Below are 15,018 nucleotides of genomic sequence, written 5' to 3'. Positions count from 1 at the left end.
CTGCCTCATGAACGAATATACAAATATCTGAATGTTCAGGCTCAGCACTAATATTAATATATTCATACTATTTCAACCCACTAATTGGCATTTTAGACAGGGGTTCAAAAAACAAATGGAAATGGGGCATGTTGACCAAAGGAGGGGCCTCTATTTTTCCCGTCTGGGGCCCCAGAAGACCTAGGGCTGGCCCTAGGTTAGCGTTACAGTTAAGGGTCTTGTTTTGTGATTTCAGCCTCTCTCTAACCCCGCCCAAAGCCCCGCCCACCGCTCCTCTCAGCTAACCGAATGCCCCGCTCTCTCTGAAGACCCGCCCACCGGCTCTTCTCAGCCAACCTAAAGTCTCTCTCTATTTATCTCTCCCTCTCTCCGTCACTCTCGCCCTGTGGCCCCGCCCCGCCCACCCCTCTCCCAGCGCCGCTGTTGTTGCAGCCATTTTACTGTGAAGCTTCGCTGGAGCGGACGGAGAGAGGCAGACATCGCTCCGGTGAACGGTGAGCTCAGAGTCCTTTCTATTTTCACTGTCCCTCCCGTGTCCCGTCCGGGCCGTGCTGAGAGGCCAGGACGAGACCTGAAGTGGCCAGGTCACAGAGAACATAGCTGGGAACAACACTGGAGCCTCATAGCCAGCCGTTGACCGTCCCTTTGATAGGTGGTCCTGTATAACGGTGTATCGAGTGCTCTGCGTGATATTTTCAAGAAGTTCAATAGCGGGCGCCGATTGGACGCTCGCCATGTCGGGGGAGGGGGCGCTCGTGTGCAGCGAAAGATCGTAAACGGTCGCGAGCGACGCGCGAATCTTTGACGCTCTGGTTAACAAAGGCGTACAAACTGCGTAACGCTAAGTTTGGTTATAATTATACCACAATATGTTCATCTTAGATATCGTAAAGATCAATGATAGTTATTGTTAACAAAGGACGAATTCTTAAATGGTTTTATTATTGAGTGTACTGCTAAAGCCGAAAGCCTGAAGCACACAGCCGTGTCTGGAAATTGCAAACATTTTAAATTTGAAGCGAAAAAACGTGTAAAATTCATGCTCTGTGTATTTTGTGCTGGTAAAAAGGTTTGATTCTAGTGCTTTGTGTTGCTCTTGAAATATGAGGCAAAGTTCGACTTAAGGGGAACTTCAGTTATTTTAACCTGGACAATTTCTTTTCGATCATTTTGGCTGTAAGGCTTTATCGTTGACAACCCTTTTTGAAATGGGTCCAGTGTGGATCGAGAACGCTTCAGCCGTATATTTTTTGCCATTTAAACCTCACCCTTATCTCATGGAAAAGATCCCTACATAGAAAGTTGCGCTGAGTTGTCTCGCTGAAGTAGAATTCTTGCTCTGAAATCTTGTGAAAGTTTAGTTTTAACCGGAAGCAAGGTGGAAATGTGAGCGAAGGCTGGAGAGTGCAGGTTTTGTTGGACTACTTGAAGTGTAGCTTGGTGTTTAATAAAGATTTGGTTGGAGAAAAGTTGAGATTGCCCTCTGCAAAGCAGCAACGATATACCGATATATCGGTTAGCTGATTTCATTGGCCTACTACAGATCTATCGTAACTTTTTATAGAACACTTCTACGTAACAAACACCCTTTAGCAACCTGTAAACACCTACCCAGCAGTAAGCGTAGGAATAAGTTATCACCTAGCAACCTGTAAACACCTGGCAACCTGTAAACACCTGGCAACCTGTAAACACCAAGCCACCAGTAAAAACATAGGAACAAGTCACCACATCGCAACCAGTAATCACATAGCAACCAGCAAAAACCTAGCAACATGTAAACCAATATGAACAAGTAACCACATAGCAACCAATAATCACATAGCAACCAGCAAACGCCCAGTGACCAGGCCACACCTAGCAACATGTCAACACATATGAACAAGTAAACACTTAGCAAACAGTACTCAAATAGCAACTAGAAAACACCAAGCAATCAGTCGCTACATGGCAAGCTATTACTGTCTCTCAATGCAGAGCTAGTATTTTGTATGCCAACATACAAGCTGCAATAACTACTCCAGCCACAGATGGCAGCACCTTAAGACAGGTGAGGAAGCCGGAGCCAATACGTCACATAGACCACTCCTACTTGATACAATTGCGGAGCGGGATTGAGATCAGGTCAGAAACCCATGGCAGCCCCGTTCGTAGCCCCGTGGCTGGAAGACAGGTCAGCCGTGGGTCGCTCCACGAGCGTGTTCAATACAATTCCCCTCCGTTTGCTTCATAGTTACCATACCAAAATACTTACAATACTGACAATACTATTGACCATTAAGCTAGTAACAGCCTCTTCTGTTCATTCACTTTAGGTGACCACGTGATTCATCTTGAACGTCTGATACAGGTCAAGTTGAACCGTCCAGCGCGAGATTCAAGACTCAATTCTCATTGGCTGTCAGCATTTTCCCTCCCAGTAATGTAGATGAGGTAGATGTAGTTCTGGTTTGACCCGGGTTAAACAGGGTGTGTGCACAGATATATCGTTTATTATACTTGTAGACTGCTGAGCAATTGTTATAAATTACATTTCTGTGATTATCACATTGTGTTTCAACACTTGTCTGTTGGTTACGCGTCAGGCGTACGGTCCCTGAATGGTCACGCTTGCATGTCAACTAAAACCTCTTACTGAAAAGTAGGCGGTCCTTGATGCTAGGGCTGGGCGATATGGACCAACAGTCATATCTCGATATCTTCAAGCAGAATATCGATATAAGATAAATATCGATTTGTTGACGCAATACATAGTTGCCTTTGCCGCGCTCCAACTCGTCGTTCTACATCGGTGGCGCCGCTGTGCTCTCATTTCCAGCCTGCCTGCGACGCTGTGCTCGTTAACCTGCCTTGCTGAGGTGGGGAAGGGAGAGTTACCGTTATTACTATAGCCTACCTACCTACCGTTCGGAATTGAATACAGTTTGATGGTTGACTAAACCGTGGACTAGACACTGCCTCCGCCTCGTATTTGAGAACATTTCAATATAATGTATAATATCACGGCCAAAAGCTGTGTGCGCCTCCGGAATTTTATGAATCTTATTATAATAATAATAATATTATAAATGTATCTCCCGTCGGGTCGGGTTCTCCGACATCTTTGGTTCTTCCACTTCCAAATCAATCTGAAGCACAGAATTGAATCGCGACATGGAGCGACACTTACCGGATCGGAATCATTTTGGGACAATTGCTGTACTATCTGAATAAAAAATAATTAATGTCGAGGCAGCTTAAGAATTTGGGACGCTGCACGCATTTTTGAGCACGTTGGGGCGGCAGCAAGTGATGGAAGAGGTTGGTCATAGGCTGCTTGACCCTTTAGTGGCGACAGATTTGAAGTGTTCTCTACAAAAAACCTGATTCTATCATTCATCAGACACCTTGTACCCAAAACATCGCCAAACTATGGAGCCATTTGTCTTCTGCTTACATACAAGCTCGTCTGAGCCGCGTTTGCCGGCGGACTCCATGTTTCACGCCGTAGGGGGATTTAAAAGAGTGACGTGAGTGGAAGGGGGGCCGGGCCGTGTGTGTGTGTTAGCCGGAGGCAGAGCGGGAGAGAGATAAGCAGAGTTACGAAATAGCAGGCAGCAGTCGCGGTTCGAAACTACTGTTATTTGGATAAAATATGCTGTACTTTCAACGCAAATGAAACTGAATCAATGTTGTGATGTTGACGATAGCGTCTCGTTCCATATCCCGTTGGAAAAATATCGATATATTTCAAATATCGATCGCCCTGCCCTACGATGCCGTTAATCAATGCTGTGTCCCAGACACGGATGCGCTTCCAGATCTTACTAGCACTGGGATAACAAAGAGAGGGGGAGGGGCAACCGAACAGAGGAGGGGGCGCTACTGAACAGAAGGTAGGGGCAACTGAATAGAGGGGAGGGGCAACTGAATAGAGGGGAGGGGCTACTGAACAGAGGGGGAGGGGCAACTGCACGGTAAGGGGAGGGGCAACATAACGGAGGGGGGAGGGGCTACAGAACAGAGGTGTAGGGGTTACAGAAACGAAGGGTAGGGGCTACAGAACAGAAGGGTAGGGGCAATAGAACAGAAGGTCAGGGGCTACAGGACTGAGGGGGAGGGGCAACATAACGGTGGGGGGAGGTGCTACTGAAGAGAGGGGGAGGGTTTCTTGAACTGAGGAGCCATGGGGGAGAGGCGCTATGGAGCAGAGAGGGAGAGTGCTATGGAACCGGGTCAGCCATTTTAGACGGTTGCAGACTGAGAGAAGAGGGAACAGCTTGTCTCCTTGTGTCTTCAAACACAGGAAGGTACGCTTTAGGTCACATTAGACAGTAGGTGTTTGAGAAATAAGATGCAGGAGGGACCGGTGTTGGGATGTTATTGCTAGTGTTAAAGGTACATTTGGTTAAATTTAGTGGCAAGCAGCGGCGAGGTTGCAGGTTGGAACTAGGTAGAGCTGGTTGATTTATAACCAGAAGGTTGCTAGATCAATCCACCAAGTTCATCGAGTGTCGAGCGAGATATCTAGCCCTATCCGCTACCGACGAGCTCGGCTTGCATTGTTTTGTGAAAGTGTGTATAATTGGTTAGAAAAGCTTGGTTCGAAAAGCTTTGCCCTAAAATCTAAAAATGTGTCCTGTACCGACCTGTTAGGTGCCAGTAGGTACTTCCAAAAGGCAGTCATCGACAAATATAACTCTGTTACTCCGAAAAAGCCGTTATTACCATTCCGCGCTACTCTAGAAACATGGCGGTATAATATTTGCAGGCTCATTGGATAGTAAGCCCTTTGTAGATTTGAAGGGGTCACTTTAAGGACCGAAAACACAACAATTCTCATTTTCATGGGAGTGAACATTTCTGCCAAGTTAAATGCTACCAAATAATAGGGCTGGCCCGAATGCCATTTTTCAGGCTTCGAATACTCGTTGGTTTCTCCGAGCGAATATTCGAATACTCGTTCCAGAAAAAACACCATCAAAAAAACATTAATAATCCCTATATACTCCCTGAACCGATTTTTTTGACAGTATCTGCATATTTTGTTGAAGATTTAATAGCTTTTAAACGTTAATTAGTAGGCCTAAATAGGTTGAAGTCCCTTTGTTTTTCCCCGTGAAAGCGAACAGCTGTTGCTCCGTTCCAAATCAGCTGTTCTCTGCCATCTCGGCCCTTACGGGAGCTTTTCAATTCATCCTGGAACGTGCATCTTTTCAGGACTTTGTACAATAATCCATAACAAATAGAGAATATTGATTGTCTTATGTGTCCATATTATATCCATTATATTGACCGGGTATTCCCAAGACGCTCACACTCTGCAGCAAGCCAGTCACAGTTGATTGGCGCGGCGCTGTACAGCGAACGTAAACAAACAACTAAGCTAAGGTTTTAAGTATTACTTTTCTCAGAGATCCCGCTACTGTTGTGTTATAAAGTAAAGGGAAAGAAGATATCTATTCTTCCTCCACCTCTCTCGCTTCTCTGCTTGGTGTCGCTGACGCTTATAGTTTGCCTCCCTCGCTCTGGTAACGTCACGTACGTGGAAAAAAAAAAAAAAACGAAGCTCAGAATACTGATTTAAGCTTCGAATACTAATTTTGCGAACGAGTATTCGAATAATTGGGGCCAGCCCTACCAAATAATAGACACTTCACCTTAATGTACCTGTGGTAGACATTTTTCTGTAGGCTTAACTGCAGTACTTTCTCTTTAAAAAGGCCTGTTTTTGTTCAAATTGTTGTGTTACTGAAATAATAATAATTGTAATTATGTGAAGCCTATTTTCATCAGTTAGTCAGTTAAGCTTTCTGAACGGAGAATGTGCCATCCAGAAAGACGTGCTTCTCTCCTGTTGGCTAGGGCCTATATTGAAAACATAGATTCGGTAGAGAAACCCAACCTGTTAGGAAACATTTTGGCACTGAGCCCGATAAAGAGTAGCCTGGCTCCGCCCGTCTAAGTACTTCCGTTCAATTTTAATTTCCCTTCAGTACTACTTCCCGGTCTGCGGTATGTTAGTGGGTTTTCTACGTCCACATTTTTTGCGTCCATTCAGCAAGCAGAGGGTGTGGCTGAGAACAATGGCGTTATAGTCAGCTCTCGTTGACGGACATCTTCACGGACAGTGTTTGGTTTGTTTACAGCCTGCGTGCAACGTGATTCCCAGCCAAACGTTAGCGATTGGTTATGGCAGATCCAGAGTGCCACTGGGCAGATCCAATAGTTTTAAACTTCAACAGACTTCAACAGAGACCCAATTGAGTAGGTCCAGACTCTCTGTGCAAATGAAATGAAGTACGAGTCTGGTAGGGAACGCCGAAGAATTTGGTCGAGGCAGTGTGCAGCATTTCCACCAAGAAATTCAATATCACTCGAGGAAACACTACAAATCTAGCATGTAGTGCTAACTCTATTTCTATCCTCTAGCTAAAGATGATACTCCGTAGTGCTAACTATTTTATTATCAGCTAGCTAAACATGATACTCCGTAATGCTATCTATTATCCTCTAGCTAAAGATGATACTCCGTAATGCTAACTATTATTATCCTCTAGCTAAAGATGATACTCTGTAGTGCTAACTCTATAATTATCCTATAGCTAAAGATGATAGTGCTACTCTTATCAGCTAGCTTAACATGATACTACCTACTTCTAACGCTATTATTTATTACTCTAGCTAGGGTTGCCGCGGTATATGGTATTACCGGTGTTACCGGTGTTGAGGCCAACACCGGTTGGCCTAAGTGTGTCTTCCTCTCACCCTCTTGCAGGCAAGAGCAGCCTTCTCAAGTTTAAAGTAATGCTGTCTATCCAGTGCACTGTCATTCCTAAGTAACTTTTGTTGTCGCTGGACCAAATGCCCACGGTTGTGGACACAAGATCCAGGGAGGACTCAAAATGTATTTTGAGCTTCGATTCCATGATGTCGGTATAACACTTGTTCAGGTAATGGGAAAACGTTTTCCTGTCAGATGTTGTGTTGCGAGTCGTGGGTTATTTATGTAGTATTTTTCTAAATCTGGGCGTTTCAATAGTCGACAGGGGAAGCATGTCTTCTACAATGAACCCTGCAACCAGCCGGTCTTTCTGTGTCACCTGCTTCTGCGGTCCAACACTTGAACACTCCTTCGCACAAGCAGCTACATAACTTAAATCGATCGCTATGGCAACGTGCCGAGGCAAGCCGGCGCTGCAGACACACAGGCAGCACGCATGCACGCACCACAACAGATCACTTTACACGCAGGCAATCAGTAGTAGTCTAGTAAAGTAGTGTAGTCACCGATATTTTAAATGCCTAGCACCAACACCAATATTATTTTTTAGCTAAAAATTTTGCTGCCCCTAGGTCTTTTGTTAAATGAGCTAACCCTCTGACCTGGTATCCTCTCTTGTTTTCACATATTTGAATTTGCATAACCTAATGGATTCTGCTTTTCCTAATTGACTCTGCCTCAAATGAATCAACAGCGTGTCAAAGAATTTGAAGGTGTGTCAGCAATTAGTTAAAAAGGACAACCAAAAGTATGCATTGCAGGCGGCCAATCCCTATCCATTGCAACCCATGATATAGGGCTGGGCAATAATTCGATTACGATTATGAATCGCGATAAAACTCACGTCGATTACGACGATAAGCATTAGACATAAATGCTCGATATTAAATAAATAAAGTAAAAAAAAAAATATTATTTACATTATTTTCAATAGGTTACAAGGCAAGCTACCTTATATTGTTCTGTTGGAAGCCGATAAAACAATATCGCCCTGATATTGAACCCAGCACCAGACCTAAAATGAAATCTTACGATGCGTGTTGTCTCTGCGCTGCCTGACGTTGCAATTCCTTGCTGGTCTGGTGTGCGAACCGCTCTACAGTGAGGCTCTGCCTTTACTTTACCGTGTCAGACTCGGACCTAGAGCGGATCCTAAGCCCTGGGACTTCCTCCCCACAGCGTATGTGATATTGTGGCGACCAGGTAGAGCCCTCTGCCTGTCTCCCTGCAGTGTGGCCAGTTTAGTTAGTCTAGCTTATTTTCCCCTCATCGACCAATCGATTGGTCGAAGAGAAGGTTGAATTTCAGTCTAACAAGTTTTTCTTTGATTACCACGGCCGTACATTTTCCTTCACTATACTATACTAAACTAAACTTTAATTTGATTAACTTGAGCTGTTCATTCAATGTCCTGGCCTTCATGAAGCAGCCAGAGCTCTTAAACCAGGAGCTCCTAGTAACCGTAGCCTGACGGGAGAGGGACTGCAGTACCGTGATGAACAGGGCTCCATAAAGACATCTAGTAGGAATCTTTGTCTATTTCAGCGGTCAATCGGCTATTCACTAATATTGTGCGCATAAAACATTCTACTTATTATGAATGCACAGTTATTTGCAGATACACGATGGATGGTTGTGATAAGAGACCTTCTTATTAAAATAGTGCCACTAGCAGTGAGGCTGCCCGATGTTGATTGGTTAGTCGCCTCATGAATATTTAGCATCAAAGTTGCTGTAGGGGAAACTTAAGTGCTATAACATGAGTGAGTGAGTGTAATCTGGTTGAAATGGCCAAGCCATCCATCAGCTATTCTTCAGTGAAATGCTATGTGAGACTATGAACCAATTTAGAATTTAGAGCTAAATGTGATGCTACCTAGAGCTAGCTCTACTATTAGCCGCTTGATGAACATGATGCTACCTAGCGCAAGCTCTATTGTTATCATCTCTCTTAATGTGATACTTCCTAGCGTTTCGACTACAATGCAAAATCCCATGCATCGTTGCTAGTGACTTCCTGTGTTTTTAGCTTCAAGATTCACTACAATACCCTACTCAGTTGTTTACTTTTGTCCCTTTAGTCTGCACCTAGCCTCTTCCCATCGGCAAATAGTCGCTAACCACCAAACATTTTGTGTTTATTAAGTTGTCAATGTTCATCCCTTTCTGGGTTAAGCTTTTTCCCTGAAAAGCCCCTTCCTTTGTTTATCTTGTCATTGACCAGCTATATTGTATAGCTGTAGCTTTTTCAACCACTAAATAACTAGATTTTGAGTTGGCTAGGCTATGCATGCATCCAAAGTGGTTAACTACATCCATATAACTATGATTATCGCCCTGTTATATGCAGACCAATTCATGATGATCCATGAAGGTGCTTCAAGCCAAAGTTTCCTTAAACCGCCGACGTAAAGATGGGCGTCATGACGGTGTGCAGTTGTATCGCAAGGGCTGGCCCGAATGCCATTTTTCAGGCTTCGAATACTCGTTGGTTTTTCCGAGCGAGTATTCGAATACTCGTTCCAGAAAAACACACCATAAAAAACATTAATAATCCCTATATACTAGGGCTGCAGGATATATCGGCTATGTACGATATATCGATATAATTTCCAAGGGGATACAAGATTTGACAATATCGTTTATATCGATAAGCGTTTAAAATGGTCCGTTTCCCGCTCAAGCGTCTACAGCGCTTGCCTTGGAGACTGTGAGCGCGACCCCCTCCCCCTCTCACTCTGTCTTTCCGAACGTGCCGTGTGCAAAGACGCCTCATTCCCACCCCCGCCGCCCCCTCACAACACAACAAGCATGGATGATACCCGTAAAGAAAACGAGACGGCGGCGGGAGACGAAATTGTTTCAAAGAGGAGAAACAACGGCTCTATAATGTGGAAATAGTTTGGGTTTAAAAAAACAGTTGAGCAGCAGCTGCAGGTCATCTGTAGAGAGTGTAGCAAAACCGTTGCGACTAAAAGTGGAAGCACGACAAATCTGTTCCACCATTTACAGCAGCGGCACAAAGTGCAGTATGAGGAATGCGTTAAAACTCTGTGGCTGTGCTGCTGCATCACCGGCCGCGACAGCTTCTTCTGCCCCGAAACCAGGGCCGGCGATCGGCAAATGTGTTGGGGGCGCCCTCTGGTGACGCTCTTAATTAATTAATTAAAATATACGAAACAAGCGAAATGAAACCAAACATGTTCCCAAATGGAACGGAGAAGGGAGGGGGCAGGGGATTAAAGTTACGGCGCACTGAAACCCTCACCGTAGTACGCAGGACAATGCGACGAAGCCAATGCTCTTAATGGTAGCTAATGTGTGTAACCTACAGCTTTATATTGTTTTGCATAGGTGATTATTTTGTGAAGAAGGTGAAAAACATCCCTTTTTTTTTTTTTACATGTTCATTGAATTCTGTTCAAAATAACGATACAAAATCACATGTTGCAGTCATATGGACCCTATGTTTTAATATAAGTGCTTGCAACATCTCACATGTGGTTTTTGACTTGCATAAAAAAACATCTAACCCACTCTATAGAAAATATCGAGATATATATCGTATATCGCCATTCAGCCAAAAAATATCGGGATATCATATTTTGCCCATATCGTGCAGCCCTACTATATACTCCCTGGAACCGATTTGATGACAGTATCTGCATATTTTGTTGAACTTAATAGTTTTTGAACGTTAATTAGTAGGCCTAAGTAAGTTGGAGTTCCTTCGTTTTTCCCCGTGGAAGCGAACAGCTGTTGTTGCGTTCCAAATCAGCTGTCCTCTGCCATCTCAGCCCTTACAGGAGCTGTCATGCCAAATTTGTACCGGCTGCCAAATTTGTACCGGGCGCGTCATCCATACGTAATCCTTTCCAAACCTGCCTGGCAACAGATGATCACGTCGTCCGTTGCCGGGCAGGTTTCAAAAAACATTCGCGCTCATGTTGCCGAAGACGGAATAACATAATACAGTTAACGGATCGCTAGATAACACTTGTTTTTACCTTATATTTGTATTGTATTGAACTGTTTAATCAAATTTAGCTAGTAAACTGAGTGTTTAAAGCGGGTTTCAAAAAACATTCGCGCTCATGTTGCCAAAGATGAAATAACATAATAAAGAAAACGGATCGCTAGATTACACTTGTTTTTACTTTATATTTGCATTGTATTTAATTGTTTCATCAAATTTAGCAAGTAAACTGAGTGTTTAAAGCAGGTCAAGGACGAAATAGCACAATACAGATAACGGATCGCTAGATAGAAGGTTCGCGAATGTTCGTGAACCTTTCACGTCATTGGACGACGCGATCATCTGTTGCCAGGCAGGTTTGGAATGGATTACGTATGGATGACGCGCCCGGTACAAATTTGGCAGCCGGTACAAATTTGGCATGACAGAGCCTTTCAATTCATCCTGGAACGTGCATCTTTTCAGGGAATTTGTACAATAAATCCATAACAAATACAGAGTATTGATTGTCTTATGTGTCCATATTGTGGCGAGAAGGACGAGACGGGAACCCAGGTTAAGTGATGACGCCCCTCGTGCCCCATACACCGCACGACTATGAGCGCTGCCTCTATTTAACACGACACACAACACAGAGCGCACCGCACACCCAACCAACAGACATGTAATGTAATTCTCAGTAACGGTGGCGGCAACACTACACACAACAAGTAAACACTCCACAACACACAACTACACTCTACCGAGCACACACCCCAAACCCGTTAACCCCAACACAAAAATACAATAAAACCCCTTTTCCCCAACCGGCATCACGGATTCTCAGAATCCCCGGTGCGACCCCCGTAGGAGTCGCCACAATATATAAGACGCTCCCGCTCTGCAGCAAGCCAGCCACAGTTGATTGGCGCGGCGGCGGTGCTGTACAGCGAACTTAAACAAACAGCTAAGATAAGGTTAGCATTTCGCTAAGCATTACTTTCCTCCCGAGATCCCGCTAATGTTGTGTTATAAGGTTAAGGGAAACAAGATATCTATTCTTCCTCCACCTCTCTCGCTTCTCTGCTTGGTCTCGCTTGGTTTCCCTCCCTCGCTATGGTAACGTCACGTAGCAAATAGCTACGTGGAAAAAAAAAACCAAGCTCCGAATACTGATTAAAGCTTTGAATACAAATTTTCCGAACGCCAGCCCTACAACGTTGGTATCCAACGTTTTGGATACCAACTTTCTCTAAAGGAGTGATCGCCTACTTTTAGTCACCGATCAGGGAAACAAAGTCTCCAAAAAAATTAAGTATTAAAGAACACTTCAAATGCTGATCATAATCCCCCTCATCCAGAAATACTTGGATTAAAAGTGTGAAACTATTATTTTATCCTCCAAATACTTAATTATTTTGGTGAAAGGACAGAGCATATACTGTCTTTTTGGTAGAAAATAACTGAATTCTATCACTTCAACTAAATAAGAGAGCATGAGGAATCGAGGAATCCGGAGCAAGTATGAACGATGACTTGATTGCTACCCGCCAACAGGCGACATCGAAGCCGAGTGGCTTGCAAGACACACTGCCAGGTGTTTCTCGTGGTTTGCAGAACACACTGCAGAAGGATTCTCGTCCTGCACCTTATATACCCAATATTGTTTTCCCTTTTTGCAAGTCATCCTCCAAGACTTGCATAACATGTCCGACCATACAGATAACGTATAGAGAATAGCATGTTCGATGGGTTCAAGGTCCTGTGTTTACGGTGCAGTTTCAATACATCCTCCTGACCCTATGGACCCGCCACATGGACTCAGCTCTTTATGCCCGACTCGTGTCAGACCCTACCTATAGGGGAAAGGTGACTAGATATTTTCCACCATTAATGTATTTATATGATATATAGTCCTGATAATAATCATAGTTTGCAATAGAATATAGGGTTAATTTCTTTCATATCTTCACTAAGCTTTTTAGGATTGGGACCCATCTCTTTCTCCTGCATAACTCTTAATGTAGAAAATGGATTTAGTTTGTCACATAATTGAGATGCTTTTTCACGCCATTTCTACTTGACGTGCCTGATGTAAAAGGACCTTGAGTCCTCTGAGGAGGCTGAATAATAATCTCTGGAGCGCCGTCACTGTGTTTTCATTGACACGAGGCAATCGACGTCGTACTCGATTCAGAAACAACCATAGAGTTCCTGTGTTGATCTCCTGGCTGACCTCACTTCCTGTCTCCCCTGTCAGGAACCGGCAGCATGGCTAACCTGCTGACCCGTCCGGCGGTGCTTCGACCCTTGACCTTCGCCATGGAGGAGAAGCAGGCTCTCCACTCGTGGAGCCGCGTCTCGTCGGCGGGCCAAAGCGTGGTCCTGGAGGCGCTGAAGATCCTGGGGCCCAAGCCTGGGCCCCCCCACCCTGGCACCCCAGCACAACTCGGCACCAGAAGGTCCAACAGCACCCAGGACCTGCCCAGCCCCCGACCCAACAGCCAGCCGGTCCTGCTGGCTGTTGGGTCAGGGGCGGAGAAGGCCCTGGGTATGGGCACCAAGCCGCGGGGGCTCCCTAGCACAGAGGAGCTCCTGATCTTCCTGCAGGAGCTGCGGGAGGAGGGCCACAAGGCCACGGTGCTGCGCAGTAAGGACGTGTACGGCTACCGCTCGGCCCTCAGCTGCCCCCTCACCCAGGACAAGCTCCGGGCCCTGGAGAAGAGCCAGAAACCCACCGCCAAGCGGAGGGGCCGGAAGCCGCCGGCCAGGAAGAGGGATGTGCATGTGCATCCGTCCTGGAGGAAGGCCCAGAGGGGGAGCCCCCGGATCCAGGGCACCTGCCCTCCAGAGGCACCCCTCTGCCCCCCCTCGGCCCCGGTGAGCTGGACTCGGGGGCCCTGTGCTCCTCAGCCCTGCCTCAGACTGACCAACCTCCAGGACCTGCCCGGGGCCCCCACCGCCAGGCTCCAGATCCACACCAGCTGGGAGCCATCGTCGGGCCCCCACTCCAAGCAGCACCTCCCTCCTCCCCCGGCCCTCTCGGGGATCCCGCTCCACCCGTCCCAGACCAACGGCGAGGCCCCCGCCTCCCTGCTGAGACCCTGGGGCCTCTCCTGCCCCGTCCGCCACGACGGGGCCCTGATCGGAGACTCGGCCCCGACCCTCTACGGCCCCCAGGCCCAGCTGGGCAGCAACGGGGTCCACGGGGCCCACCCCCAGGGCAGCGGCAGCCGCAGGGCCATGGCCAACCTGAGGAGGAAGGTGATCAAGGTGGACCACTCCCGGTCGGTGGCGGACGCCAGGCGGAAAGCCCAGAAGATCCTGCAGCTGGACCTGTCCCCCGTCATCCACATACAGCCCATGCCCATTAAGGACTACCGGCACCTCCAGTGACACTCCGCCGTCCTCCAGCCCGGGGCCCACTCCCTGGGCTCTCCCCAGGTTACTTTGGGGTTCTTCCTGGTCTCCCGTTCTCCGGACCCTGGATGTAAGGGTTGGGCGAGGCACGCAGCACTTTGGGTCGGACAGGTTGACCCTTGCTGCTAAACTCCTCATGGCTGCCCGGGTCATGGTTCTTACACGTGACCTATGGGGGGGATGTCACCTCCTAGCCTCTTTTGGAAAGTTGAATGGCTCTGTCTTCACGGCAACTCCCCATGACCATTCCAAATGATCCAAACACTTTCTAGTTTGTAGTTTTTTTTTTACGAGAATATGTTAATTTAAATTTGTTCTGAGTTCCCCAGGAAGATTTACCTGGGACTTCCTGTTGGTTTTTTCTGTGTATTTCATACTTATTTGAAATAAAAGTTCAATAAAACACATTTGAAACAATGGAAGTGGGTTCGGATTATGTTTTTACCAAACCTCAGAGGGTTCTTCGTGTGGAGGCCGGAGTGGTGTTCACGGGAGAACGACCAATCCCGTTGGAGCTAATAGTGATGAGCAAGTGCTCGCTTGCAGTCGTTGCTATGACAACTACCCCCCCCCCCCCCCCCCCATGAAGCTTATTATTGAGACCAATCTGATGACTTTAACACTGTGAAGGAGATTGTAATCATCATGTGAAATATAAACCAGTCTAGTAGAGTAGATGAAGGAGAATACTCAACCCTAGAACTGACCAGTCCAGTAGAGCAGAATACTCAACCCTACAACTGACTAGTCCAGTAGAGTAGATGATTAGAATAATCAACCCTACAACTGACTAGTCCAGTAGAGTAGATGATTAGAATAATCAACCCTACAACTGACTAGTCCAGTAGAGTAGATGATTAGAATACTCAACCCTACAACT

At 46.1% G+C, this 15,018-nt stretch overlaps 1 protein-coding gene across 1 annotated transcript; it reads left to right on the top strand.

The window, feature by feature from the left end:
* Nucleotides 1-409: 409 nt before the first annotated feature.
* Nucleotides 410-14,673, top strand: ccdc71 (coiled-coil domain containing 71). Its single transcript, XM_056605637.1, has 2 exons — nt 410-494; nt 12,979-14,673. Exon 2 carries the CDS (start codon nt 12,990-12,992, stop codon nt 14,112-14,114), a length of 1,125 nt encoding a protein of 374 aa, XP_056461612.1. The 5' UTR covers nt 410-494; nt 12,979-12,989; the 3' UTR covers nt 14,115-14,673.
* The last annotated feature ends 345 nt before the right edge of the window (nt 14,674-15,018 follow it).

The sequence above is a fragment of the Gadus chalcogrammus genome, chromosome 13 (genome assembly GCF_026213295.1).
Source record: "Gadus chalcogrammus isolate NIFS_2021 chromosome 13, NIFS_Gcha_1.0, whole genome shotgun sequence".
Taxonomy (NCBI): Eukaryota; Metazoa; Chordata; class Actinopteri; order Gadiformes; family Gadidae; genus Gadus; species Gadus chalcogrammus.
Note: the sequence above shows the minus strand (reverse complement) of the source record. Positions and strands in the feature narration are given on the sequence as shown.

Coding starts and splice junctions, on each gene's coding strand:
- ccdc71 (XM_056605637.1), top strand. CDS start 12,990: ATGGCTAACCTGCTGACCCGTCCGGCGGTGCTTCGACCCTTGACCTTC.